Source organism: Pleurodeles waltl, chromosome 3_1, assembly GCF_031143425.1.
Source record: "Pleurodeles waltl isolate 20211129_DDA chromosome 3_1, aPleWal1.hap1.20221129, whole genome shotgun sequence".
Classification (NCBI taxonomy): Eukaryota; Metazoa; Chordata; class Amphibia; order Caudata; family Salamandridae; genus Pleurodeles; species Pleurodeles waltl.
The window spans coordinates 783777568-783804216 of record NC_090440.1 but is presented as its reverse complement, the minus strand read 5'-3'; the positions used below and the strand labels follow the sequence as shown (position 1 = coordinate 783804216).

The window sequence follows — 26649 nt, the reverse complement described above, 5'->3', positions numbered from 1 at the left end:
GAAGTTTTGGTATGACCAAAAGGCTGCAATTGTTGAATTTCAACCAGGGCAGAAACTCTGGGTTCTGGAGCCTGTGGCTCCCAGGGCACTTCAGGACAAATGGAGTGGCCCTTACCCAGTGCTAGAGAAGAAGAGTCAGGTCACCTACCTGGTGGACCTAGGCACTAGCAGGAGCCCCAAGAGGGTGATCCATGTGAACCGCCTTAAGCTCTTCCATGATAGGGCTGATGTGAATCTGTTGATGGTAACAGATGAGGACCAGGAAGCTGAGAGTGAACCTCTCCCCGATCTCCTCTCATCAAACCCTAAAGATGGCTCAGTTGATGGAGTGATCTATTGAGATCTATAGCCAACAGCAATCTGACTGTAGGAAGGTCCTGCAACAGTTTGCTGAGCTCTTTTCCCTAACCCCTGGTCAGACACACCTGTGTACCCATGATGTGGACACAGGAGACAGCATGCCTGTCAAAAACAAAATATTCAGACAGTCTGACCAAGTTAAGGAAAGCATCAAGGTGGAAGTCCACAAGATGCTGGAATTGGGAGTCATTGAGCACTCTGACAGCCCCTGGGCTAGCCCAGTGGTCTTAGTCCCCAAACCTCACACCAAAGATGGAAAGAGAGAGATGAGGTTTTGTGTGGACTACAGAGGACTTAATTCTGTCACCAAGACAGATGCCCATCCCATTCCAAGGGCTGATGAACTGATTGTTAGATTAGAAATTCTTAAGTACCTTTGACTTAACAGCAGGGTACTGGCAAATCAAAATGGCACCTGGAGCAAAAGAAAAGACCGCATTCTCCACACCTGATGGCATTATCAGTTTACTGTTATGCCCTTTGGTTGAAAGAATGCCCCTGCCCCCTTCCAAAGGTTGGTGAATCAAGTCCTTGCTGGTTTGTAGTCCTTTAGTGCAGCTTATCTTGACGATATTGCTGTCTTTAGCTCCAGCTGGCAGGATCACCTGGTCCACCTGAAGAAGGTTTTGAAGGCTCTGCAATCAGCAGGCCTCTCTATCAAGGCATCCAAATGCCTGATAGGGCAGGGAACTGTGGTTTACTTGGAACACCTTGTAGGTGGAGGCCAAGTTCAGCCACTCCAGCCTAAGATCCAGACTATTCTGGACTGGGCAGCTCCAAAAACCCATACTCAAGTCCGGGCATTCCTTGGCTTGACTGGGTACTACAGGAGGTTTGTGAAGGGATATGGATCCATAGTGACAGCCCTCACAAAACTTACCTCCAAGAAAATGCCCAAGAAGGTAAACTGGACTGTAGAATGCCAACAGACCTTTGACACCCTGAAACAAGCAATGTGCACAGCACCAGTTCTAAAAGCTCCAGATTACTCCAAGCAGTTCATTGTGCAGACAGATGCCTCTGAACATGGGATAGGGGCAGTTTTGTCCCAAACAAATGATGATGGCCTTGACCAGCCTGTTGCTTTCATTAGCAGGAGGTTACTCCCCAGGGAGCAGCGTTGGAGTGCCATTGAGAGGGAGACCTTTGCTGTGGTTTGGTCCCTGAAGAAGCTGAGACCATACCTCTTTGGTACTCACTTTGTAGTTCAAACTGACCACAGGCCTCTCAGATGGCTGATGCAAATGAAAGGTGAAAATCCAAAACTGTTGAGGTGGTCCATCTCCCTACAGGGAATGGACTTTATAGTGGAACACAGACCTGGGACTGCCCATGTCAATGCAGATGGCCTTTCCAGGTTCTTCCACTTATAAAATGAAGACTCTCTTGGGAAAGGTTAGTCTCATCCTCTTTCGTTTGTGGGGGGGGGGGGGGGGTTGTGTAAGGAAATGCCTCCTTGGCATGGTTACCCCCTGACTTTTTGCCTTTGCTGATGCTAAGTTTTGATTTCAAAGTGTGCTGAGGCCCGCTAACCAGGCCCCAGCACCAGTGTTCTTTCCCTAACCTGTACTTTTGTTTCACAATTGGCACCCCCTGGCATCCAGGTAAGTCCCTTGTAACTGGTACCCCTGGTACCAAGAGCCCTGATGCCAGGGAAGGTCTCTAACGGCTGCAGCATATCTTATGCCACCCTGGGGACCCCTCACTCAGCACAGACACACTGCTTGCCAGCTTGTGTGTGCTGGTTAAGACAAAACGAGTAAGTCGACATGGCACTCCCCTCAGGGTGCCATGCCAACCTCACACTGCCTATGCAGTATAGATAAGTCACCCCTCTAGCAGGCCTTACAGCCCTAAGGCAGGGTGCACTATACCATAGGTGAGGGCACCAGTGCATGAGCACTGTACCCCTACAGTGTCTAAGCAAAACCTTAAACATTGTAAGTGCAGGATAGCCATAAGAGTATATGGTCTGGGAGTCTGTCATACACGAACTCCACAGCAACATAATGGCTACACTGAAAACTGGGAAGTTTGGTATCAAACGTCTCAGCACAATAAATGCACACTGATGCCAGTGTACCTTTTATTGTAACATACACCCCAGAGGGCACCTTAGTGGTGCCCCCTGAAACCTTAACCAACTACACGTGTAGGCTGACTGGTTTTAGCAGCCTGCCACACTTGAGACATGTTGCTGGCCACATGGGGAGAGTGCCTTTGTCACTCTGTGGCTAGTAACAAAGCCTGTACTGGGTGGAGATGCTTATCACCTCCCCCTTGCAGGACTGTAACACCTGGCGGTGAGCCTCAAAGGCTCACCCCCTTTGTTACAGCACCACAGGGCACTCCAGCTAGTGGAGTTGCCCGCCCCCTCCGGCCACGGCCCCACTTTTGGCGGCAAGGCCGGAGGAGATAATGAGAAAAACAAGGAGGAGTCACTGGCCAGTCAGGACAGCCCCTAAGGCAACCTTAGCTGAAGTGACTCTGACTTTTAGAAATCCTCCAACTTGCAGATGGAGGATTCCCCCAATAGGGATAGGAATGTGACCCCCTCCCCTTGGGAGGAGGCACAAAGAGGGTGTAGCCACCCTCAGGGCTAGTAGCCATTGGCTACTGCCCTCCCAGACCTAAACACACCCCTAAATTCTGTATTTAGGGGCTCCCCTGAACCTAGGAACTCAGATTCCTGCAACCTAAGAAGAAGAGGACTGCTAAGCTGAAAAGCCCTGCAGAGAAGACGGAGACTCCAACTGCTTTGGCCCCAGCTCTACCGGCCTGTCTCCCCACTTCTAAAGACACTGCTCCAGCGACGCTTTCCCCAGGACCAGCGACCTCTGAATCCTCAGAGGACTGCCCTGCTCTTGAAGGACCAAGAAACTCCTGAGGACAGCGGCCCTGTTCACCCAAGACTGCAACTTTGTTTCAAAGGAGCAACTTTAAAACAACTGCGTTTCCCGCCGGAAGCGTGAGACTTGCTACTCTGCACCCGACGCCCCCGGCTCGACTTGTGGAGAAACAACACTTCAGGGAGGACTCCCCGGCGACTGCGAGACCGTGAGTAGCCAGAGTTGCCCCCCCCTGAGCCCCCACAGCGACGCCTGCAGAGGGAATCCCAAGGCTCCCCCTGACCGCGACTGCCTGACTCCCAGATCCCGACACCTGGTAAAGACTCTGCACCCGCAGCCCCCAGGACCTGAAAGATCGGAACTCCAGTGCAGGAGTGACCCCCAGGAGGCCCTCTCCCTTGCCCAGGTGGTGGCTACCCCGAGGAGCCCCCCTCCTTGCCTGCCTGCATCGCTGAAGAGACCCCTTGGTCTCACATTGATTTCCATTGGAAACCAGACGTGTGTTTGCACACTGCACCCGGCTGCCCCCGTGCCGCTGAGGGTGTACTTTCTGTGCTAACTTGTGTCTCCACGTCCCCCCCCCCCCCCCCCCCCCCCGGTGCCCTACAAAACCCCCCTGGTCTGCCCTCCGGAGACGCTGGTACTTACCTGCTGGCAGACTGGAACCGGGGCACCCCCTTCTCCATTGAAGCCTATGCGTTTTGGCCACCACTTTGACCTCTGCACCTGACCAGCCCTGAGCTGCTGGTGTGGTAACTTAGGGGTTGCTCTGAACCCCCAACGGTGGGCTACTTTGGACCCAAACTTGAACCCCTTAGGTGGTTTACTTACCTGCAAGAACTAACAAACTCTTACTCCCCCTAGGAACTGTGAAAATTGCACTGTCTAGTTTTAAAATAGCTATATGTGATTTATGTGAAAAGTATATAGGCTATTGTGATTATTCAAAGTTCCTAAAGTACATACCTGCAATACCTTTCATTTGAAGTATTACATGTAAAATATGAACCTGTGGTTCTTAAAATATACTAAGAAAATATATTTTTCTATACAAAAACCTTTTGACCTGGAATTGTCTCTGAGTGTGTGTTCCTCATTTATTGCTTGTGTATGTACAACAAATGCTTAACACTACTCCTTTGATAAGCCTACTGCTCGACCACACTACCACAAAATAGAGGATTAGTATTATCTCTTTTTTGCCACTATCTTGCCTCTAAGGGGAACCCTTGGACTCTGTGCATATTATTCCTTACTTTGAAATAGTACATACAGAGCCAACATCCTACATCTGGTGATTAGTGTCACTGGAGAAACAAGGTTGACAGTCCTGTGTGGTGCCCACCCTTGGAAAATGTCCTTTATAATAGAAGACACCTAACCCATTCAGACATGGTGCACTGTACATTGCAGGACACAGCTGAATTTGTAAGTAGTAATTATTTTGGTAATGTTAATTATCACAAAGAATCCGGAGTTTCCAAATTGCACCAATTTGGAAACTCCAGATTCTTTATGATTATTAGGATTACCAAAAGATTTACTACTTACAAATGCATCTGTGTCCTGCAACTTACAATGATCTCTGGTGATTAGTCTTTATGACTAAGTCACTATTCGTACTAAACAAACCAAAATACTATGCATGCTTCTACTTACTAAACCACTTAAAAAATAAAGCCCAAATGCATAAGGGACTGTGTAGGGAAGGGTGTTTTCCTGCACACACTGTAGCAGCATCTCTCGATAGCTGCTTTGTGGAAAAGAATTATGAACATTTGTAATACATATACCTTCCTTACTGCTAAAATTACTCTTTGTGGAATATTAAGATAACGCCTCTTCTTTGTGACATTAAGTTGATGGTTGCCATGGTAGTGAGCACTCATTTATAGGGTATCCATATGGTCCCAGTTGTCAGGTGTGTCATTATGAAGTTTAACTCTTCTATAAGGGTTGACTGCAACCACCCTTGATCAAAATGTTTCTTTGCCTGTTATGTAGGGGGTTATTGTCAATTTTCTTTTATTCTCTTGTTTCCACGCAGACTGTACATGTTTATGAAACACTGGTTTCTTTTGTGCTTTATAAATCAAGCAAATTATGTGTGTATGTAGGAATGATGGAAATGTGGGCACCGTTTTGAAGGTTTGAGCATTAAGGTATAAGGTAGCACGCTGTTGTAGTGATGATAATTAATGAATTGTGTATATGGTATCTCTTACAGGAGCTGTATTAGCACATAAAGGCTATGTTCGTGAAGCTCGAGATGTTTTTGCCCAAGTGAGAGAGGCAACAGCAGATATCAGCGACGTTTGGCTAAACTTGGCACATATTTATGTTGAACAGAAACAGTACATCAGTGCTGTGCAGATGGTAATAACCTCCTTTGACTTAGTTGTCCATGAGTGCTGTTTTTGTACATGAGTTAACATAATTTGTTTTTATTTTCTTCAGGGTATTGTTACAATAGATTTCAATATTGTGAAAGGACTATCCGCTGTGTGTAAATTTTATTATATTGGCTTCATCTCTTGTAGAACTCCTTTCGGAGTTGACCTGTAGTTTTTCTGTTATTTGCGCTTACTCAGTTGCATAATTTATTTTGTGCAACTGTTGTTTTCCTACTGTATTCTGGTGCATGTGTTTGTCAGAGTAGAGTTAAAATACTTGCTTCTTTTTTGCCAACTCTTTTGTGCCAGCTTTTGAATTTTGATGCCTAATTGCATCACTTTTTTAAGGAACAGTTGATCAAAACTCAAACCTTGCGAGCAAAAATATCATGAACAACTGATTTTTGTGCAAGGACTATATTAACACAAAACACACATCATACTTGTAGTTCTTGCTTATACTTATCATATTCTGCATTAATATAACAATGCAAATTCACATAGCATTAGAAATTACGTGGGTTGGCCAGTGTAGTGCTCGGGGAGGAGATAGTTCCAGCAAGTTTTGGGGAATGGACAGAAGTAACCCTAGTGTCCCTGGGGTGGGGGTAAAGATATGGTGCCAAAAGCACACCTGCCTCCCAATACTTCCAAGTATAGGCAATGGGTCACGATTAATGGGCAAAGGGGGAGGCTCTGCTTGACACAGGAGTCAGAATGAGAACTGTCAAGTGTCATCTTGTATGAGCAGAGCAGGTCCTACAGAACACCTTCCACCAAACCGTTGTCACTGACCATCATGAGAGCCATCTACCAGTGGCTCTGGTTCCCTTTGAATGGAGAAGGGGGTTTCTGGTACTTTGAAAGGTGCTGTGATCCCTTCCATGCCTGTAGATTGTCTGTTAGTCAGTGACCTGGAGCACACTACCTGGAGGGAGGTATAGTTCAGGTCTCACTTGAAAATGATTGGATTGCCTGTGTGGGTCTGTAAGGGAGTCAAAGGTGTCTGGAGCCTGGAACAATTGCCCAGACAGCTGCCAAGGAGATGGGCATGGGGCACGGTAAATCGGTCTCTGAAGTTTCTGCAGTGGAGGTTGGCAGGGTCACTAAGGAGATGGGCCCCTGAGCCAGTCTGGGAGGACATTGCTGCCCTTGGTGATCTACGATCTACCTGAGATTGCTGGCTGGCATGTTGAGGGTGGGCCCACCAGGGAGGAATTCTGCAGAGCGCAGAGAGTGTGTCCCACTCTTGCGATCGGCCTTAGCCCATGCAGCAGGTGAAGCCTCTGGGAATCACCTAATGTACTGGGAGAATGATCTCCTCTAGAATGAGCCTATGGCTCCTGGCACTGTGGCTACATGTGTGCTGGTGGTCCCCCAGTGCTACCTAGCCTTCCTACAGGGTTTGGCTAATGACATACCCCTGGCACAATATTTTGGGCAAGACAAGACCTTTGCCAGACTTGCAGTCCACTTTTTTTGGCCCAGAATAAAGACTGTCTTAGATACATTCTGCAGGTCCTGACTCACCTGCCAGGCCAGTGGGATGATAGGGGAAAAAGCGGAAAGCTCCCCTTATCCCACTTCCTGTTGTTGGCACCCCCTTTGAAAGGGTGGGCATCGACATCATTGGTCCATTGGACCCCAGGACAGCCCTAAGTAACATGTTCATCCTGGCCTTGGTGGACCATGCCACACGCTACCCAGAGGCAATCCCTCTGAGGACGGTGACGGCACATGTGGTGACCAGAACTCTGATGGGGATTGTTACCCTTGTGGGGTTCCTCAAAGAGATTGTGTCTGACCGAGGCACTAACTTCATGTCTGTGTACATGAAGTCCATGTGGGATGCGTGTGGTGTAAGTTATAAGTGCACCACACCCTATCACCCCCAAATGAATTGTCTAGTTGAGAGGTTCAACAAGACCTTGAAGGGCATGATTGCTGGCCTACATGAGGCAATGAGGCATAAGTGGGACATCCTCTTGCCATGCCTTCTTTGCCTTCAAGGGAGTGCCACAGAAAGGGGTAGGGTTCAGCCCCTTTGAACTCCTCTGTGGTCACTTTGTCAGATGACTTCTGGGCATTGTCAAGGAGGGGTGGGAGAAAGCTCCCAGGAAACAACCCCAGGATGTGGTTAGCTAGATTTTGGCCCTCTAGAACCAGGTGCACCACTTCTGGAAGAAGGACAAGAGCAACCTCGAGGCCAGCCAGGAGGTAATAAAATGCTGGTATGACCAGAAGACAACTCTGGTAGAGTTTCAGCCTGGCTACAAATTATGGGTTATGGAGCCAGTAGAGCCCAGAGCTCTCCAGGACTGCTGGACTGGCCCATACTAAATCATGGAGTGTACGGGGGAGGCCACTTACTTAGTCGACCTCCAGACCCCTCTGCACACCTTAAGGGTGCTCGACATCCACAGACTCAAGCCTCACTTTGAGATGTCCGAAGTGAGCATTCTCCTGATGACGGGTAAGAGCGTGGAGGAGGAGAATGGACATCTCCCTGACCTCTTCCCCGCACAGAAAAACAATGGATCAGTGGAGGGTGTCAACCTCTGCCACCCTGACCCCAGAGCAGCAAGGTGACTGATACCAGTTGCTGGGACAGTTTGCCTCACTGTTCTCACTCACTCCTGGACTCGCACATCTGTGTCCCCATGACATATATACATTGGAGACCGTCCCCCTGTTAAAAAAAATTAAATAAATTACATGTCAGATAGGGTGAGAGCCAGCATCCAGGAGGAATGAAGTTCTCAAGATGCCAGCCTTAACAGTGATTGAGCCCTATAGAATTACCTGGTCCATCCCTGTGTTGATGGTACCAAAGACTGCACCACTAGGGGCCAAACCAGAACTTCGGTTCTGCATGAACTACAGGGGCCTCAGTTCCGTTACCAAGACTGATGCACACCCCATCCACAGATCTGATGAGCTCATTGACAGGCGAGACGCTGCCAAATTCCTCAGTACTTTTGATTTAACATCAGGCTACTGGTGGATCGCCTTGACTGTGGGAGCAAAAGAAGCCAGCATTCTCAACCCTTGAGGGCCATTTCTAATTCCGGGTGATGCCGTTTTGCTTGAAGAATACCCCTGCTACCATCCAACGGTTGGTTAACAGGGTCCTGGCTGGCAAGGAGGCTTTCTGTGCCTTCTACTTAAACAACATTGCTGTAAACAGTGCCAGCTGGGAGGAACACATGCATCACTTCCAAGAGGTGCTTAAGGCCCTGCAATAGGCAGGCCTGACAATGTAGGTCAGCATGTGCCAGATTGGGTAGGGTTCTCTGGTGTAGTTGGGACATCTGGTTGGTGGTGGCAAGGCGCAGCCCCTTCAGGCCAAGATTGAAACCATCCTGGCCTGGCAACCACCTAAAACCCAAACCAAAGTTAGAGCATTCCTAGGCCTCACGGACTACTACAGAACTTTCATTAAGAGCAATGGCACTATTGTTGCCCCCTTAACTGAGCTGTCTTCTAAGAAGCAGCCGAGGTTGGTGATCTCAACAGAGGTTTGTCAGAGAGCTTTTGATTCTCTCAAGAAAGCCATGTGCACAGCACCTGTGCTCAGGGTACCTGTTGGAATTCATCATGCAGACGGACACTTCAGAGCATGGGATTGAGGCAGTCTTAGTACAGGTGAATGAGGAGGGCGTAGTCCAACCAATAGCCTTCATTAGCAGGAGGTTACTTCCACAAGAACAGAGTTGGAGTGCTATTGAAAGGGAAGCATTTGCTGTGGTCTGGGCACTGAAGAAGTTGAGACCATTACTGTTTGGGACTCACTTCTGGGTCAGACAGACTACAGGTCCCTCAGATGGCTCATGCAAATAAGGGGGGAAAAAATCCTAAACTTTTGAGGTGATCCATCTCCCTACAGGGAATGGACTTTACGGTGGAGCATTGACTGGGGGACTGACCATGCCAATGGTGATGTGATGGTCTTTCCAGATTCTTCGGCGTTAGTGAAGAGAGCTCCCAAAGGGTTTGGTAGGTCTCCCCACTTTCAGCCGAGAGGGGCACATGTTAAACCTGACAACCTCAGGGTGGTCTTCCCCTAACTTTTTGCCTGCCTCCCTCCATTTTTCTGATCTCATTTTTGCTGGTTTTAGGACTCTACGCACTTTACCACTGCTGACCATGCTAAAGTGCTTGTACTCTCTCTCCCCTAAATATGGTAACATTGGCTTCTACCCAATTGGCATATTTAATGTACCTATAAGTCCCTAGTAAAGTGCACTAGATGTGCCCAGGGCCTGTAAATTAAATACTGCTAGTGGGCCTGCAGCACTGACTGTGCAACTCACATAAGTAGCCTATTAACCATGTCTCAGACCTGCCATTGCAAGACCTGTGTGTGCAGTTTCACTCCCACTTTAACCTGGCATTTAAAACTACTAGTCAAGCCTTAAATTCCCCTTTTTATTACATGTGTGTCCCCTAAGGTAGGCCCTAGGTAACCCATAGGGCAGGGTGCTATGTAAGTAAAAGGGAAGATATGTACTTGTACGTTTTACGTGTCCTGGTAGTGAAAAACACCTAAAGTTGTTTTTCACTATTGTGAAGCCTGCTTCTCTCATAGGTCAGCATTGGGAATTCCCTTAGATACTTTTAAGTAGTAATTTCTGATCTAAAAGGAGTGGCATTGTCGTGTTTGGTATATTTTGAATGGTGGTGAGAAATCCTGCTTACTGTGAAGTTGGATTGAACATTACTATTTTAGAAATGCCACTTTTAGAAAGTAGACATTTCTCTGCACTTACTGCTCTCTGTGCCTTACAGCCTGTCTCCAGTCCACATCTCGCCTCTGGTGGTTGACAGCTCTCCTTGTGCATTTCACCCAGACAGCCACAAACATTGGACACTCAGCTGCATCTGCACTCGTCTGCATACCGATGGGTCTTACTGGGCAGGAAGGGTGGAGAGGCTCTCACATGTCAAAGGCTAGTGCCCCCCCCCCACACACACACTCACACTCACACTCACACTCTTCAAAACCACTCTTAGAAGTTTCCCCACTTCAAAGGTGCATGTGGGTAAATATTCCGGGTCTGTGACCCTCTAAAATCAGACACTTATGGACCTTTGCCAGAAGGACTACAGTGTTGTCCAAAGGACTCATCTGGGCTTCCTTTTCTGGAAGGACTGGTCTCCTGCTTGTTGCCCTACTGCCTGCTGCTCCCTGACTCTTCTAGAAGGCCCTTGCCTCCTGTTAAGAAGTCTCAGGGCCATCAAAGACTTCACCTAAAGGAGAAAAGCCACAGCGTCAGAAAAATCGACAACGCCTGCAGAATCGATGCAGTGCCTGTCTCACAGCTGAAAAATCGCAGCAGCACCTACAGACTCGACTCAACACCTGTTTCATCATCACAGTGCATCTGGATTTTCCACGCATCATCCCTGGGTGTCAGTTTGACCTCAAACCCGGCACCGCAATAAGGAACTAAGGCTGAGTGTCCAGAAACCAATGCATCACCTTGCCTGTGTGGAAAGATGCGATGCATCACCTCTGCCACGCTGGAAAAAACAATTAATCGATTTACCTTCTGACGCCTCACCACCTCACCTCCTCTCAAGCATCGTTATTCTTGACATGTCCCAGGTTCTTTGGCTAAAGAGCTACATCCATTGATTCCTATGGATTAAGACTTACTTAAGCCTCTAAAAAGTGGTATCTTGACTTGCGCATATTGGAGTTTTGTCATTTTTGGTCTTGTGTTATTCAGATAAATATTATCTATTTTTCTAAACTAGTGCGGAGTACTTTTTGTAGTTTTTTCACTGTTACTGAATCAGTTGTTGCACAAACCCTTTGCTTTACACATTGTCTTCTAAGTTAAGCCTACCTGCTCTGCGCCAAGCTACCTGAGGGTGAGCACAGGATAATTTAGGTTGTGTTGTGACTTACCTTGACTAGAATTGTGGTCCTTAATTGGACAGGGTGTATACCTCTGCCAATTAGAGACCCAATTTCTAACAATTTGTCTGTTACTCTTGTAGGATTTCCATGCTGTAAACATAATTTTGTCCAAGCTACATCGCCCTTAACAATAGTTTCTGGGTGCTCACAAATCTCAAATTGTCCCATCTTGTCATTACAGTCCTTCAGAATTAGGTTTAAACCATTTTCAGATCTCAACCAAACATACATCAAAAGAAGCAGAGGCTGCAGCTGTAAAGTATCGAAAAGGAACCCCCTGCCCTAGGTCCTATTGAAAGATGAGCGAGATTTGAGGGAGGCATAAAAGTATTCTGGGGAAACTCGTTCTCTACAATGGACAACAAAGAGGAGTTAACATAACTGCAGATCTTACTGCCATCAGCAGCAATAGGATTTATCCTTGTAAATATTTACCATAGACTCAGTTGGTTTGCGACTTACTGGCTTGATTGCGATGCAGTCTTTTGGAGAAATCAAAATCTTATGCTGTGCTCCTAACAAAGATATGTCTTTTAAAAGCTACCAAAGGAGACCAGGTCATGGCAGACTGTAACGTCATCCCTAGATATGGTAGAATTTAATAAGCACTGGAGATAAAAGGACAACGTCATTGGCATACAGCAGAAGAGGAATGGGTTGTGAGCCAGTTCGGGGCATATCACCTCCACCCTTGAATAAAGACTTTTCTAGGTGGTAGATTTTAAAGTGAACAGAAATGGTGTCAAAATGCAACCTTGACGCACTCTACAGTTTAATGCAAAGTGCTCTGTGCATTCACTGTAAGTCACACAGAATGAACAGTGTTGACCTCCACATCCATACGGGGCATTATTCCCCAAAGTTTGTCCCTGTTGTCCCGTTCAAAGTTTTCCTGTTCAAATGCCTGGCTCAGGTCCATAAAGGCTATATGTATGGCTCCTTTCTTTGCAATCGTATAATTGTTCACAATAACGTAAAGATTGATGCGTTGGTCAGCCATTCCTAAACCGGGCCTGAAGCTGTACTGGACATCCAAAAGAATGAGGCATTCATTAGCCCATGTCATCTACCTGTTCAATACCATCTGTGTAATGATCTTCACTACAGAGCATATTAATGAAATGAGGTGCTAATATCAAGGGTCACCTCTGTTCCCCTTCTGTAAATACAGGCACGATTACTGAAGCAGACCAGAGATTAGGTAGTTTCTGCCTAACAGAGGCATTGATGTACGTGTTGTTCTATGGAGTCCAGAGTGGTACATTAGATTTCAATACATCCAAAGTACCCCGTCAGGACCGGGAACTTTGATCCTGGGCAACTCAATGATAGCAGCCCTAACCTTTTCCCACTGAAAAAAGTGGTTGTAGTATCAGTATAAGATCAAACATCATAATATTCAGGAGCTGAAATAAAAGCAGCATAGATGTTTTTAAAGTGACTGTCCCACACATTTGGGAGGATATTAGAAAGTAAAGACCGTGCATACTGCTTGAATAAAGTGTGATTAATAATTTCCTAAAACGCAGAGCAGAAGTAGAAACTCTACCGCAGGTGTAGGAAGTTGGCTCTGTATGTGCTATTTCAAAGTAAGGAATAGCATGCACAGAGTCCAAGGGTTCCCCTTAGAGGTAAGATAGTGGCAAAAAGAGATAATACTAATGCTCTATTTTGTGGTAGTGTGGTCGAGCAGTAGGCTTATCAAAGGAGTAGTGTTAAGCATTTGTTGTACATACACACAGGCAATAAATGAGGAACACACACTCAGAGACAAATCCAGCCAATAGGTTTTGTTATAGAAAAATATATTTTCTTAGTTTATTTTAAGAACCACAGGTTCAAATTCTACGTGTAATATCTCATTTGAAAGGTATTGCAGGTAAGTACTTTAGGAACTTTAAATCATTACATTAGCATGTATACTTTTTACATAAAACACAATAAGCTGTTTTAAAAGTGGACACAGTGCAATTTTCACAGTTCCTGGGGGAGGTAAAGTATTGTTAGGTTTCACAGGTAAGTAAGTCACTTACAGGTTTCAGTTCTTGGTCCAAGGTAGCCCACCGTTGGGGGTTCAGAGCAACCCCAAAGTCACCACACCAGCAGCTCAGGGCCGGTCAGGTGCCGAGGTCAAAGAGGTGCCCAAAACACATAGGCTATAATGGAGAGAAGGGGGTGCCCCGGTTCCAGTCTGCCAGCAGGTAAGTACCCGTGTCTTCGGAGGGCAGACCAGGGGGGTTTTGTAGGGCACCGGGGGGGACACAAGTCCACACAAAAAGTACACCCTCAGCAGCGCGGGGGCGGCCGGGTGCAGTGTGGGAAGACGCGTCGGGTTTCCAATAGTTTCCTATGGGAGATCAAGGGATCTCTTCAGCGTTGCAGGCAGGCAAGGGGGGGGCTCCTCGAGGTAGCCAACACCTGGGCAAGGGAGATGGCCTCCTGGGGGTCACTCCTGCACAGGAGTTCCGTTCCTTCAGATGCTGGGGGCTGCGGGTGCAGGGTCTTTTCCAGCCGTCGGGAAATGGAGTTCAGGCAGTCACGGTCAGGGGGAGCCTCGGGATTCCCTCTGCAGGCGTCGCTGTGGGGGCTCAGGGGGGACAACTTTGGTTACTCACAGTCTTGGAGTCGCCGGAGGGTCCTCCCTGAGGTGTTGGTTCTCCACCAGTCGAGTCGGGGTCGCCGGGTGCAGTGTTGCAAGTCTCACGCTTCTTGCGGGGAGTTGCAGGGGTCTTTAAATCTGCTCCTTGAAACAAAGTTGCAGTTCTTTTGGAGCAGTGCCGCTGTCCTCGGGAGTTTCTTGTCTTTCTTGAAGCAGGGCAGTCCTCAGAGGATTCAGAGGTCGCTGGTCCCTTGGAAAGCATCGCTGGAGCAGGTTTCTTTGGAAGGCAGGAGACAGGCCGGTAAGTCTGGGGCCAAAGCAGTTGGTGTCTTCTGTTCTTCCTCTGCAGTGGTTTTTTCAGCTCAGCAGTCCTCTTCTTCTTGTAGTTTCAGGAATCTAAATTCTTAGGTTCAGGGGAGCCCTTAAATACTAAATTTAAGGGCGTGTTTAGGTCTGGGGGGGTTAGTAGCCAATGGCTACTAGCCCTGAGGGTGAGTACACCCTCTTTGTGCCTCCTCCCAAGGGGAGGGGGTCACATCCCTAATCCTATTGGGGGAATCCTCCATCTGCTAGATGGAGGATTTCTAAAAGTTAGAGTCACTTCAGCTCAGGACACCTTAGGGGCTGTCCTGACTGCCCAGTGACTCCTCCTTGTTATTCTCATTATTTTCTCCGGCCTTGCCGCCAAACGTGGGGGCCGTGGCCGGAGGGGGCGGGCAACTCCACTAGCTGGAGTGTCCTGCTGTGCTGGCACAAAGGGGTGAGCCTTTGAGGCTCGCCGCTAGGTGTGACAGCTCCTGCCTGGGGGAGGTGTTAGCATCTCCACCCAGTGCAGGCTTTGTTACTGGCCTCAGAGTGACAAAGGCACTCTCCCCATGGGGCCAGCAACATGTCTCGGTTGTGGCAGGCTGCTGGAACCAGTCAGCCTACACAGATAGTCGGTTAAGGTTTCAGGAGGCACCTCTAATGTGCCCTCTGGGGTGTAGTTTACAATAAAATGTACACTGGCATCAGTGTGCATTTATTGTGCTGAGAAGTTTGATACCAAACTTCCCAGTTTTCAGTGTAGCCATTATGGTGCTGTGGAGTTCGTGTAAAACAGACTCCCAGACCATATACTCTTATGGCTACCCTGCACTTACAATGTCTAAGGTATTGCTTAGACACTGTAGGGGCACAGTTCTCATGCACTGGTGCCCTCACCTATGGTATAGTGCACCCTGCCTTAGGGCTGTAAGGCCTACTAGAGGGGTGACTTATCTATACCTGCATAGGCAGTGAGAGGCTGGCATGGCACCCTGAGGGGAGTGCCATGTCGACTTACTCATTTTGTTCTCACCAGCACACACAAGCTGGCAAGCAGTGTGTCTGTGCTGAGTGAGGGGTCTTCAGGGTGGCATAAGACATGCTGCAGCCCTTAGAGACCTTCCCTGGCATCAGGGCCCTTGGTACCAGAGGTACCAGTTACAAGGGACTTACCTGGATGCCAGGGTGTGCCAATTGTGGATACAAAAGTACAGGTTAGGGAAAGAACAGTGGTGCTGGGGCCTGGTTAGCAGGCCTCAGCACACTTTCAATTCAAAACATAGCATCAGCAAAGGCAAAAAGTCAGGGGGTAACCATGCCAAGGAGGCATTTCCTTACAGCAGGGTTATGTCCACTTCCAACAGGAAGTGGTCATATAGGGGGCATAGTGACCCTAGGGGTAAGTAGCCCATTGGCTACTACCCTAAACTCTGCTAAACCCCATACATTCAGTATTTAGGAGAGTCCCTGGCAGCAGGAAATCTGGTTCCTGCTGACCCATGAAGAAGGATACTCGAATTGCAAAAACAAAGCCTAAGGAAGAAGGTCCTGACTTGGCACAACCCCTGCTGGGATGTCTGCTGCTCCCGCCGATTTGCACTAAAGTAGACTTGTCCTGCAAGCTGCTGTGCCTTCAACAAAGATCCAGGAACTCCTGTGGAGCAGCAGAGCTGCTTCACTGCATCTTGCAGGCACCCCAAGAGACCTGAGAGGACTCCAGACTGAAAAAACCTGACACCTGAAAGCACCACTGCACCTATGCAGCCTAGCCCAAGCTGAAGTGGGACAATGGTGCCAACGCAGTCCCCCAGCCCGCCAGAAATAAAGCCCACCTTGGAACTACTCCCTTTGGACTCACCAGCGCCGCCTACAGCCTCTGCCTGCAGGCCCCTTCAACCGCTAGTTCTCCCGGTGGAGAAAACCCGATGCCTCAGGACACATCTCCAACTGTCGCCCCTGGGCTGTGGAGAGGAGGACCTAATGTGTCCCCACATCCCTGAGCATCTCAAGACCTGAACCCGCCTGTTAGTTCTCCTCCACTGGACTCCCTTTCTTGCAGCATCTTTTCAACCGGACCGTAACCGTTGACACCCAACGCCTTACTACACCTCTGCACCCGACCACCCCTGTGCCACCCAGTGTGACCTGTTGGTGTGGCCTTTACCCTTGCCCAATACTTACCTTAAGTCCAGGTGATTGGTCCTGTAAGTCGCTGTACTGTACCTGTTTACTGTGTTTGTTTTACCATTATAGGATAACATTGCAGCTTCCAAAAATTGCCGACTTTTCTAGACTGTAAGGATTTTTTTTCTTGGAAAACGTGCTTACCATATCATATTGATTCTGGTATCTAAACGTATATAAAGATACTTGTTTTTTTAATTGGAGTACATGTGTATTTGCAGATGTCTAACACTCCTCTCTAAGCATAAGGCTGCTTGACTACACTACCCCCTAAAAGAGCACCTTGGGATTGCTAGAGCAAGCCTCTGCCCATTAGTAAGGGAACTCCTGGCCGGTTTGCACAATATTTATCTCATTTTGATGCATCATATAAAGAGCCAGCTTCCTACAGCAATGACCTGTTAAGACCATTGCCACTGTCATTTTTAACCCACTAATTGCCTCTGTCAGTGTGCTTGGACAGATATACCATTTGATTCTTTCAAGTGTCCAGTCAGTTTTTATTGTTTATTTAGTCACACAGATTTGTCATCCAAGCATGTTATTCTCGAAAGTATTACATACGTTTTTTTAATGAGTGCATTGTTATTTAAGTAGTCTGTTTTGATTACATCAGTGTTATTTTCATTTCTCGTTCAGTATGAAAACTGCCTCAGAAAATTTTACAAACATCAAAACACAGAGGTACTTCTGTACTTGGCCCGAGCACTTTTCAAATGTGGCAAGTTAGAAGAATGCAAGCAGATTTTGCTTAAGGTAAAGAACGCTCCGAATATGAATATTATTACATCCTTGTTTTTTAAATTACACAGTGCATGCAGTTCAACAAAAGTGAAATGCAGAATACACGAGATTGTTCAAAACATATTTTGTTCTTTTAGACCACTAGTGGATTTGAGAGGGTAAGTAGAAAAGATGCTAATGGGAAACAGAAAAGAGAACGTTTTTCACTGACACCAGTAGAGACAAAATTATATTCTGATGTTTTAAAACCAGTCATGTGCAACAATTTCCTAAAGCTGGATTTTTAGAATAACTAATTTTATAAGGGCGTCTGTATGTTCTTGATCATGTTGATGTCTATGAATATAAGGTTAAGCCTTTCCAGCTACGATGTTTAGTGAATCTTACCAGGCTGCTTAAAATGCCGTAAAATTCGATTTTGAATTTGCAGTTGTCTATAGTTCACTTGGCCAGTGAATCCAGTGTTTAAACAGCTGCTGACTCTACACTGTTAGAGCTCTTTTTGACCTAGCATGTCTTCAGTAGTCACAATGCTAAATGTCTTCATTTTTACATCTAAAATCTGTTTATTGTCTTAGTGTGAAAAGCCACTTTTTGGATTTCTCCACAGGCTCGACATGTGGCACCTAGTGATACGGTTCTTATGTTTAATGTAGCGCTGGTGCTACAGCGGCTTGCCACGTCTGTACTGAAGAATGAGAAGAGTAACTTGAAAGAAGTATTAAATGCAGTAAAGGAACTGGAACTCGCTCATAGGTAAATGATTTGACCAACTAAAAAGTAAAAAATAATTAGCCTTTCCTTCTATTCACTCTCATAATTCAGGAATGGGACTCAATTGACTGTGTGACAGAATAAATGTCATTTTGCACAAATGGATGCTCGGTTTTGGGAGCCTGGAAGAGACAGCTGCTTGCAAACGCAATGTTTAACTTTACTTCGTAAGCAGCGGGTGCAGTGCCTTTGGGTCCTGATGTAGTGCTTAATACTTAGACATGAGAACATTGTTTAGAAATACTGCTTTCCCTATAGTATGCTCAGTTATACTTCCACTGATTGACTGTACTGTACAGCTCACAAAATCTGAATTCTCACATTATTGCAAAAGCTAGAACCCTGGAGAAAAGTGAGCCTTAGAAGTTAAATCTGATGGACACTTCTAACTGCACACTTTTCACCTTAGAAAACTCTCCAGGCATAAGACTGGATCCAGAAACTTTTTTCAGCAATGTTCTTAACCGATGGCTTTGTGCTGCCCAGAAGTGACTTAGTAGAGCCACATGCAAGTGCCACCCCTGTGTGCTCAGTTATTTTCTTTCCTTGGCTTCCGATGTGGATTTGGAGCTTTGCTGGCAAATTCAGCAGCCCCCGATAAATCAAGTGTACTACGGACTATATGCAGCTCCGTCAACTACAGGTTTCCAACCATGCCATGACTGTAGAAACTAGATGTCAGTCACTGACCTGCAATGGGTGTATTTCTGGTGTTTACACTCGATCTTGACATGCACCAAAGTCATATAATAACTTTGCCGCTATGCTCTAAATACGTTAAAGGCCCAAGAGCAAATCTAAATGCTGCATATTTTCGGTACACTTAGGTTCCCTCTGGCATGCATTTGGGCCCCAATGAACCACAGTCCTCCAGTCTGGTTCTGTCTGGTGAGGCCATGCCCGTGGCATCTGACCCCTTAGGACCCATTCCCCGTTCCATACTGACTTTGGTAGGTGTGTTTGTTCCTTACCAACTACCTCCAGACCGCATGAGACTGGATGTAAGGAAATGCCTCCTTGGCATGGTTACCCCCTGACTTTTTGCCTTTGCTGATGCTATGTTTTGAATTGAAAGTGTGCTGAGGCCTGCTAACCAGGCCCCAGCACCACTGTTCTTTCCCTAACCTGTACTTTTGTATCCACAATTGGCACACCCTGGCATCCAGGTAAGTCCCTTGTAACTGGTACCTCTGGTACCAAGGGCCCTGATGCCAGGGAAGGTCTCTAAGGGCTGCAGCATGTCTTATGCCACCCTGAAGACCCCTCACTCAGCACAGACACACTGCTTGCCAGCTTGTGTGTGCTGGTGAGAACAAAATGAGTAAGTCGACATGGCACTCCCCTCAGGGTGCCATGCGAGCCTCTCACTGCCTATGCAAGTATAGATAAGTCACCCCTCTAGCAGGCCTTACAGCCCTAAGGCAGGGTGCACTATACCATAGGTGAGGGTACCAGTGCATGAGCATGGTACCCCTACAGTGTCTAAACAAAACCTTAGACATTGTAAGTGCAGGGTAGCCATAAGAGTATATGGTCTGGGAGTTTGTCAAACACGAACTCCCCAGCACCATAATGGCTACACTGAAAACTGGGAAGTTTGGTATCAAACTTCTCAGCACAATAAATGCACACTGATGCCAGTGTACATTTTATTGTAAAATACACCCCAGAGGGCACCTTAGAGGTGCCCCCCGAAACCTTAACCGACTATCTGTGTAGGCTGACTGGTTCCAGCAGCCTGCCACAACCGAGACATGTTGCTGGCCCCATGGGGAGAGTGCCTTTGTCACTCTGAGGCCAGTAACAAAGCCTGCACTGGGTGGAGATGCTAACACCTCCCCCAGGCAGGAGCTGTAACACCTGGCGGTGAGCCTCAAAGGCTCACCCCCTTTGTTCCAGCACCACAGGGCACTCCAGCTAGTGGAGTGGCCCGCCCCTCCGGCCACGGCCCCACATTTGGCCGCAAGACCGGAGGAAATAATGAGAATAACAAGGAGGAGTCACTGGCCAGTCAGGACAGCCCCTAAGGTGTCCTGAGCTGAAGTGACTCTAACTTTTAGAAATCCTCCATCTTGCAGATGGAGGATTCCCCCAATAGGGATAGGATTGTGACCCCCTCCCCTTGGGAGGAGGCACAAAGAGGGTGTACTCACCCTCAGGGCTAGTAGCCATTGGCTACTAACCCCCCAGACCTAAACACGCCCTTAAATTTACTATTTAAGGGCTCCCCTGAACCTAAGAATTTAGATTCCTGCAACTTACAAGAAGAAGAGGACTGCTGAGCTGAAAACCCCTGCAGAAGAAGAAAGAAGACACCAACTGCTTTGGCCCCAGTCCTACCGGCCTGTCTCCTGCCTTCCAAAGAAACCTGCTCCAGCGACGCTTTCCCAAAGACCAGTGACCTCTGAATCCTCAGAGGACTGCCCTGCTTCAAGAAAGACAAGAAACTCCCGAGGACAGCGGCACTGCTCCAGAAAGACTTCAACTTTGTTACAGAGGAGCAGATTTAAAGACCCCTGCAAATCCCCGCAAGAAGCGTGAGACTTGCAACACTGCACCCGGCGACCCCGACTCGACTGGTGGAGAACCAACACCTCAGGGAGGACCCTCCGGCGACTCCGAGACCGTGAGTAACCAAAGTTGTCCCCCCCTGAGCCCCCACAGCGACGCCTGCAGAGGGAATCCCGAGGCTCCCCCTGACCGCGACTGCCTGACTCTAAAATCCCGACGGCTGGAAAAGACCCTGCACCCGCAGCCCCCAGCACCTGAAGGAACGGAACTCCAGTGCAGGAGTGACCCCCAGGAGGCCCTCTCCCTTGCCTAGGTGGTGGCTACACCGAGGAGCCCCCCCCTTGCCTGCCTGCACCGCTGAAGAGACCCCTTGGTCTCCCATTGAAACCTACAGAGAACCCAACGCTTGTTTGCACACTGCACCCGGCCGCCCCCGCGCTGCTGAGGGTGTACTTTCTGTGTGGACTTGTGTCCCCCCCGGTGCCCTACAAAACCCCCCTGGTCTGCCCTCCGAAGACGTGGGTACTTACCTGCTGGCAGACTGGAACCGGGGCAACCCCTTCTCTCCATTGAAGCCTATGTGTTTTGGGCACCTCTTTGACCTCTGCACCGGACCGGCCTTGAGCTGCTGGTGTGGTGACTTTGGGGTTGCTCTGAACCCCCAACGGTGGGCTACCTTGGACCCAAAACTGAGACCTGTAAGTGATTTACTTACCTGCTAAAAATAACAATACTTTACCTCCCCCAGTGTAGGAAGTTGGCTCTGTATGTGCTATTTCAAAGTAAGGAATAGCATGCACAGAGTCCAAGGGTTCCCCTTAGAGGTAAAATAGTGGTAAAAAGAGATAATACTAATGCTCTATTTTGTGGTAGTGTGGTCGAGCAGTACGCTTATCTAAGGAGTAGTGTTAAGCATTTGTTGTACATACACATAGACAATAAATGAGGTACACACACTCAGAGACAAATCCAGTCAATAGGTTTTGTTATAGAAAAATATCTTTTCTTAGTTTATTTTAAGAACCACAGGTTCAAATTTAACATGTAATATCTTGTTTGAAAGGTATTGCAGGTAAGTACATTAGGAACTTTGAATCATTTCAATTGCATGTATACTTTTCAAGTTATTCACAAATAGCTATTTTAAAAGTGGACACTTAGTGCAATTTTCACAGTTCCTGGGGGAGGTAAGTTTTTGTTAGTTTTACCAGGTAAGTACGACACTTACAGGGTTCAGTTCTTGGTCCAAGGTAGCCCACCGTTTGGGGTTCAGAGCAACCCCAAAGTTACCACACCATCAGCTCCGGGCCGGTCAGGTGCAGAGTTCAAAGTGGTGCCCAACACGCATAGGCTTCAATGGAGAGAAGGGGGTGCCCCGGTTCCAGTCTGCCAGCAGGTAAGTACCCGCGTCTTCGGAGGGCAGACCAGGGGGGTTTTGTAGGGCACCGGGGGGGACACAAGCCCACACAGAAATTTCACCCTCAGCGGCGCGGGGGCGGCCGGGTGCAGTGTTAGAACAAGCGTCGGGTTCGCAATGGAAGTCAATGAGGGATCAAGGGATCTCTTCCGCGCTGCAGGCAGGCAAGGGGGGGCTTCCTCGGGGAAACCTCCACTTGGGCAAGGGAGAGGGACTCCTGGGGGTCACTTCTGCAGTGAAAGTCCGGTCCTCCAGGTCCTGGGGGCTGCGGGTGCAGGGTCCTTTCCAGGCGTCGGGACTTAGGTTTCAGAGAGTCGCGGTCAGGGGAAGCCTCGGGATTCCCTCTGCAGGCGGCGCTGTGGGGGCTCAGGGGGGACAGGTTTTGGTACTCACAGTCGTAGAGTAGTCCGGGGGTCCTCCCTGAGGTGTTGGTTCTCCACCAGCCGAGTCGGGGTCGCCGGGTGCAGTGTTGCAAGTCTCACGCTTCTTGCGGGGAGATTGCAGGGTTCTTTAAAGCTGCTCCTTTGGATAAAGTTGCAGTCTTTTTGGAGCAGGTCCGCTGTCCTCAGGAGTTTCTTGTCGTCGTCGAAGCAGGGCAGTCCTCAGAGGATTCAGAGGTCGCTGGTCCCTTTGGAAGGCGTCGCTGGAGCAGAGTTCTTTGGAAGGCAGGAGACAGGCCGGTGAGTTTCTGGAGCCAAGGCAGTTGTTGTCTTCTGGTCTTCCTCTGCAGGGGTTTTCAGCTAGGCAGTCTTCTTGTTGTTGCAGGAATCTAAAATCTTAGGTTCAGGGAAGCCCTTAAATACTAAATTTAAGGGCGTGTTTAGGTCTGGGGGGTTAGTAGCCAATGGCTACTAGCCCTGAGGGTGGGTACACCCTCTTTGTGCCTCCTCCCAAGGGGAGGGGGGCACATCCCTAATCCTATTGGGGGAATCCTCCATCTGCAAGATGGAGGATTTCTAAAAGTTAGTCACCTCAGCTCAGGACACCTTAGGGGCTGTTTTGACTGGTCGGTGACTCCTCCTTGTTATTCTCATTATTTTCTCCGGCCTTGCCGCCAAAAGTGGGGGCCGGGGCCGGAGGGGGCGGGCAACTCCACTAGCTGGAGTGTCCTGCGGTGCTGTGACAAAGGGGTGAGCCTTTGAGGCTCACCGCCAGGTTTTACAGCTCCTGCCTGGGGGAGGTGTTAGCATCTCCACCCAGTGCAGGCTTTGTTACTGGCCTCTGAGTGACAAAGGCACTCTCCCCATGGGGCCAGCAACATGTCTCTAGTGTGGCAGGCTGCTGGAACCAGTCAGCCTACACAGATAGTCGGTTAAGTTTCAGGGGGCACCTCTAAGGTGCCCTCTGTGGTGTACTTTACAATAAAATGTACACTGGCATCAGTGTGTGTAAGGAAATGCCTCCTTGGCATGGTTACCCCCTGACTTTTTGCCTTTGCTGATGCTATGTTTTTAATTGAAAGTGTGCTGAGGCCTGCTAACCAGGCCCAAGCACCAGTGTTCTTTCCCTAACCTGTACTTTTGATTCCACAATTGGCACACCCTGGCACCCAGATAAGTCCCTTGTAACTGGTACCTCTGGTACCAAGGGCCCTGATGCCAGGGAAGGTCTCTAAGGGCTGCAGCATGTATTATGCCACCCTAGAGACCCCTCACCCAGCACAGACACACTGCTTACCAGCTTGTGTGTGCTAGTGAGAACAAAATGAGTAAGTCGACATGGCACTCCCCTCAGGGTGCCATGCCAGCCTCTCACTGCCTATGCAGTATAGGTAAGACACCCCTCTAGCAGGCCTTACAGCCCTAAGGCAGGGTGCACTATACCATGGGTGAGGGTACCAGTGCATGAGCACTGTGCCCCTACAGTGTCTAAGCAAAACCTTAGACATTGTAAGTGCAGGGTAGCCATAAGAGTATATGGTCTGGGAGTCTGTTTTACACGAACTCCACAGCACCATAATGGCTACACTGAAAACTGGGAAATTTGGTATCAAACTTCTCAGCACAATAAATGCACACTGATGCCAGTGTACATTTTATTGTAAAGTACACCACAGAGGGCACCTTAGAGGTGCCCCCTGAAACTTAACCGACTATCTGTGTAGGCTGACTGGTTCCAGCAGCCTGCCACACTAGAGACATGTTGCTGGCCCCATGGGGAGAGTGCCTTTGTCACTCTGAGGCCAGTAACAAAGCCTGCACTGGGTGGAGATGCTAACACCTCCCCCAGGTAGGAGCTGTAACACCTGGCGGTGAGCCTCAAAGGCTCACCCCTTTGTCACAGCACCGCAGGACACTCCAGCTAATGGAGTTGCCCGCCCCCTCCGGCCCCGGCCCCCACTTTTGGCGGCAAGGCCGGAGAAAATAATGAGAATAACAAGGAGGAGTCACTGGCCAGTCAGGACAGCCCCTAAGGTGTCCTTAGCTGAGGTGACTCTAACTTTTAGAAATCCTCCATCTTGCAGATGGAGGATTCCCCCAATAGGATTAGGGATGTGACCCCCTCCCCTTGGGAGGAGGCACAAAGAGGGTGTACTCACCCTCAGGGCTAGTAGCCATTGGCTACTAACCCCCCAGACCTAAACACGCCCTTAAATTTAGTATTTAAGGGCTTCCCTGAACCTAAGATTTTAGATTCCTGCAACAACAACAAGAAGGACTGCCTAGCTGAAAACCCCTGCAGAGGAAGACCAGAAGACAACAACTGCCTTGGCTCCAGAAACTCACCGGCCTGTCTCCTGCCTTCCAAAGAACTCTGCTCCAGCGACGCCTTCCAAAGGGACCAGCGACCTCTGAATCCTCTGAGGACTGCCCTGCTTCGACGACGACCAGAAACTCCAGAGGACAGCGGACCTGCTCCAAAAAGACTGCAACTTTATCCAAAGGAGCAGCTTTAAAGAACCCTTCAATCTCCCCGCAAGAAGCGTGAGACTTGCAACACTGCACCCGGCAACCCCGACTGGGCTGGTGGAGAACCAACACCTCAGGGAGGACCCCCGGACTACTCTACGACTGTGAGTACCAAAACCTGTCCCCCCTGAGCCCCCACAGCGCCGCCTGCAGAGGGAATCCCGAGGCTTCCCCTGACCGCGACTCTCTGAAACCTAAGTCCCGACGCCTGGAAAAGACCCTGCACCCGCAGCCCCCAGGACCTGAAGGACCGGACTTTCACTGCAGAAGTGACCCCCATGAGTCCCTCTCCCTTGCCCAAGTGGAGGTTTCCCCGAGGAAGCCTCCCCTTGCCTGCCTGCAGCGCTGAAGAGATCCCTTGATCTCTCATTGACTTCCATTGCGAACCCGACGCTTGTTCTAACACTGCACCCGGCCGCCCCCGCGCCGCTGAGGGTGAAATTTCTGTGTGGGCTTGTGTCCCCCCCGGTGCCCTACAAAACCCCCCTGGTCTGCCCTCCGAAGACGCGGGTGCTTACCTGCTGGCAGACTGGAACCGGGGAACCCCCTTCTCTCCATTGAAGCCTATGCGTTTTGGGCACCACTTTGAACTCTGCACCTGACCGGCCCTGAGCTGCTGGTGTGGTAACTTTGGGGTTGCTCTGAACCCCCAACGGTGGGCTACCTTGGACCAAGAACTGAACCCTGTAAGTGTCGTACTTACCTGGTAAAACTAACAAAAACTTACCTCCCCCAGGAACTGTGAAAATTGCACTGTGTCCACTTTTAAAATAGCTATTTGTGAATAACTTGAAAAGTATACATGCAATTGAAATGATTCAAAGTTCCTAATGTACTTACCTGCAGTACCTTTCAAACAAGATATTACATGTTAAATTTGAACCTGTGGTTCTTAAAATAAACTAAGAAAAGATATTTTTCTATAACAAAACCTATTGACTGGATTTGTCTCTGAGTGTGTGTACCTCATTTATTGTCTATGTGTATGTACAACAAATGCTTAACACTACTCCTTGGATAAGCCTACTGCTCGACCACACTACCACAAAATAGAGCATTAGTATTATCTCTTTTTGCCACTATCTTACCTCTAAGGGGAACCCTTGGACTCTGTGCATGCTATTCCTTACTTTGAAATAGCACATACAGAGCCAACTTCCTACAGTGTGCATTTATTGTGCTGAGAAGTTTGATACCAAACTTCCCAGTTTTCAGTGTAGCCATTATGGTGCTGTGGAGTTCGTGTAAAACAGACTCCCAGACCATATACTCTTATGGCTACCCTGCACTTATAATGTCTAAGGTTTTGCTTAGACACTGTAGGGGCACAGTGCTCATGCACTGGTACCCTCACCCATGGTATAGTGCACCCTGCCTTAGGGCTGTAAGGCCTGCTAGAGGGGTGTCTTACCTATACTGCATAGGCAGCGAGAGGCTGGCATGGCACCCTGAGGGGAGTGCCATGTCGACTTACTCATTTTGTTCTCACTAGCACACACAAGCTGGTAAGCAGTGTGTCTGTGCTGGGTGAGGGGTCTCTAGGGTGGCATAATACATGCTGCAGCCCTTAGAGACCTTCCCTGGCATCAGGGCCCTTGGTACCAGAGGTACCAGTTACAAGGGACTTATCTGGGTGCCAGGGTGTGCCAATTGTGGAATCAAAAGTACAGGTTAGGG

At 48.5% G+C, this 26649-nt stretch overlaps 1 protein-coding gene across 1 annotated transcript in view; it reads left to right on the top strand.

The window, feature by feature from the left end:
- The window catches only part of CTR9 (CTR9 homolog, Paf1/RNA polymerase II complex component), a 248932-nt gene that overhangs the window by 153534 nt on the left and 68749 nt on the right, over positions 1–26649 (top strand). Inside the window, exons 16-18 of the mRNA XM_069223613.1 lie at positions 5437–5585; positions 17257–17373; positions 17972–18117. Of these exons, the coding sequence (XP_069079714.1) occupies positions 5437–5585; positions 17257–17373; positions 17972–18117 (412 nt within the window). The remainder of the gene's footprint in view (positions 1–5436; positions 5586–17256; positions 17374–17971; positions 18118–26649) is intronic.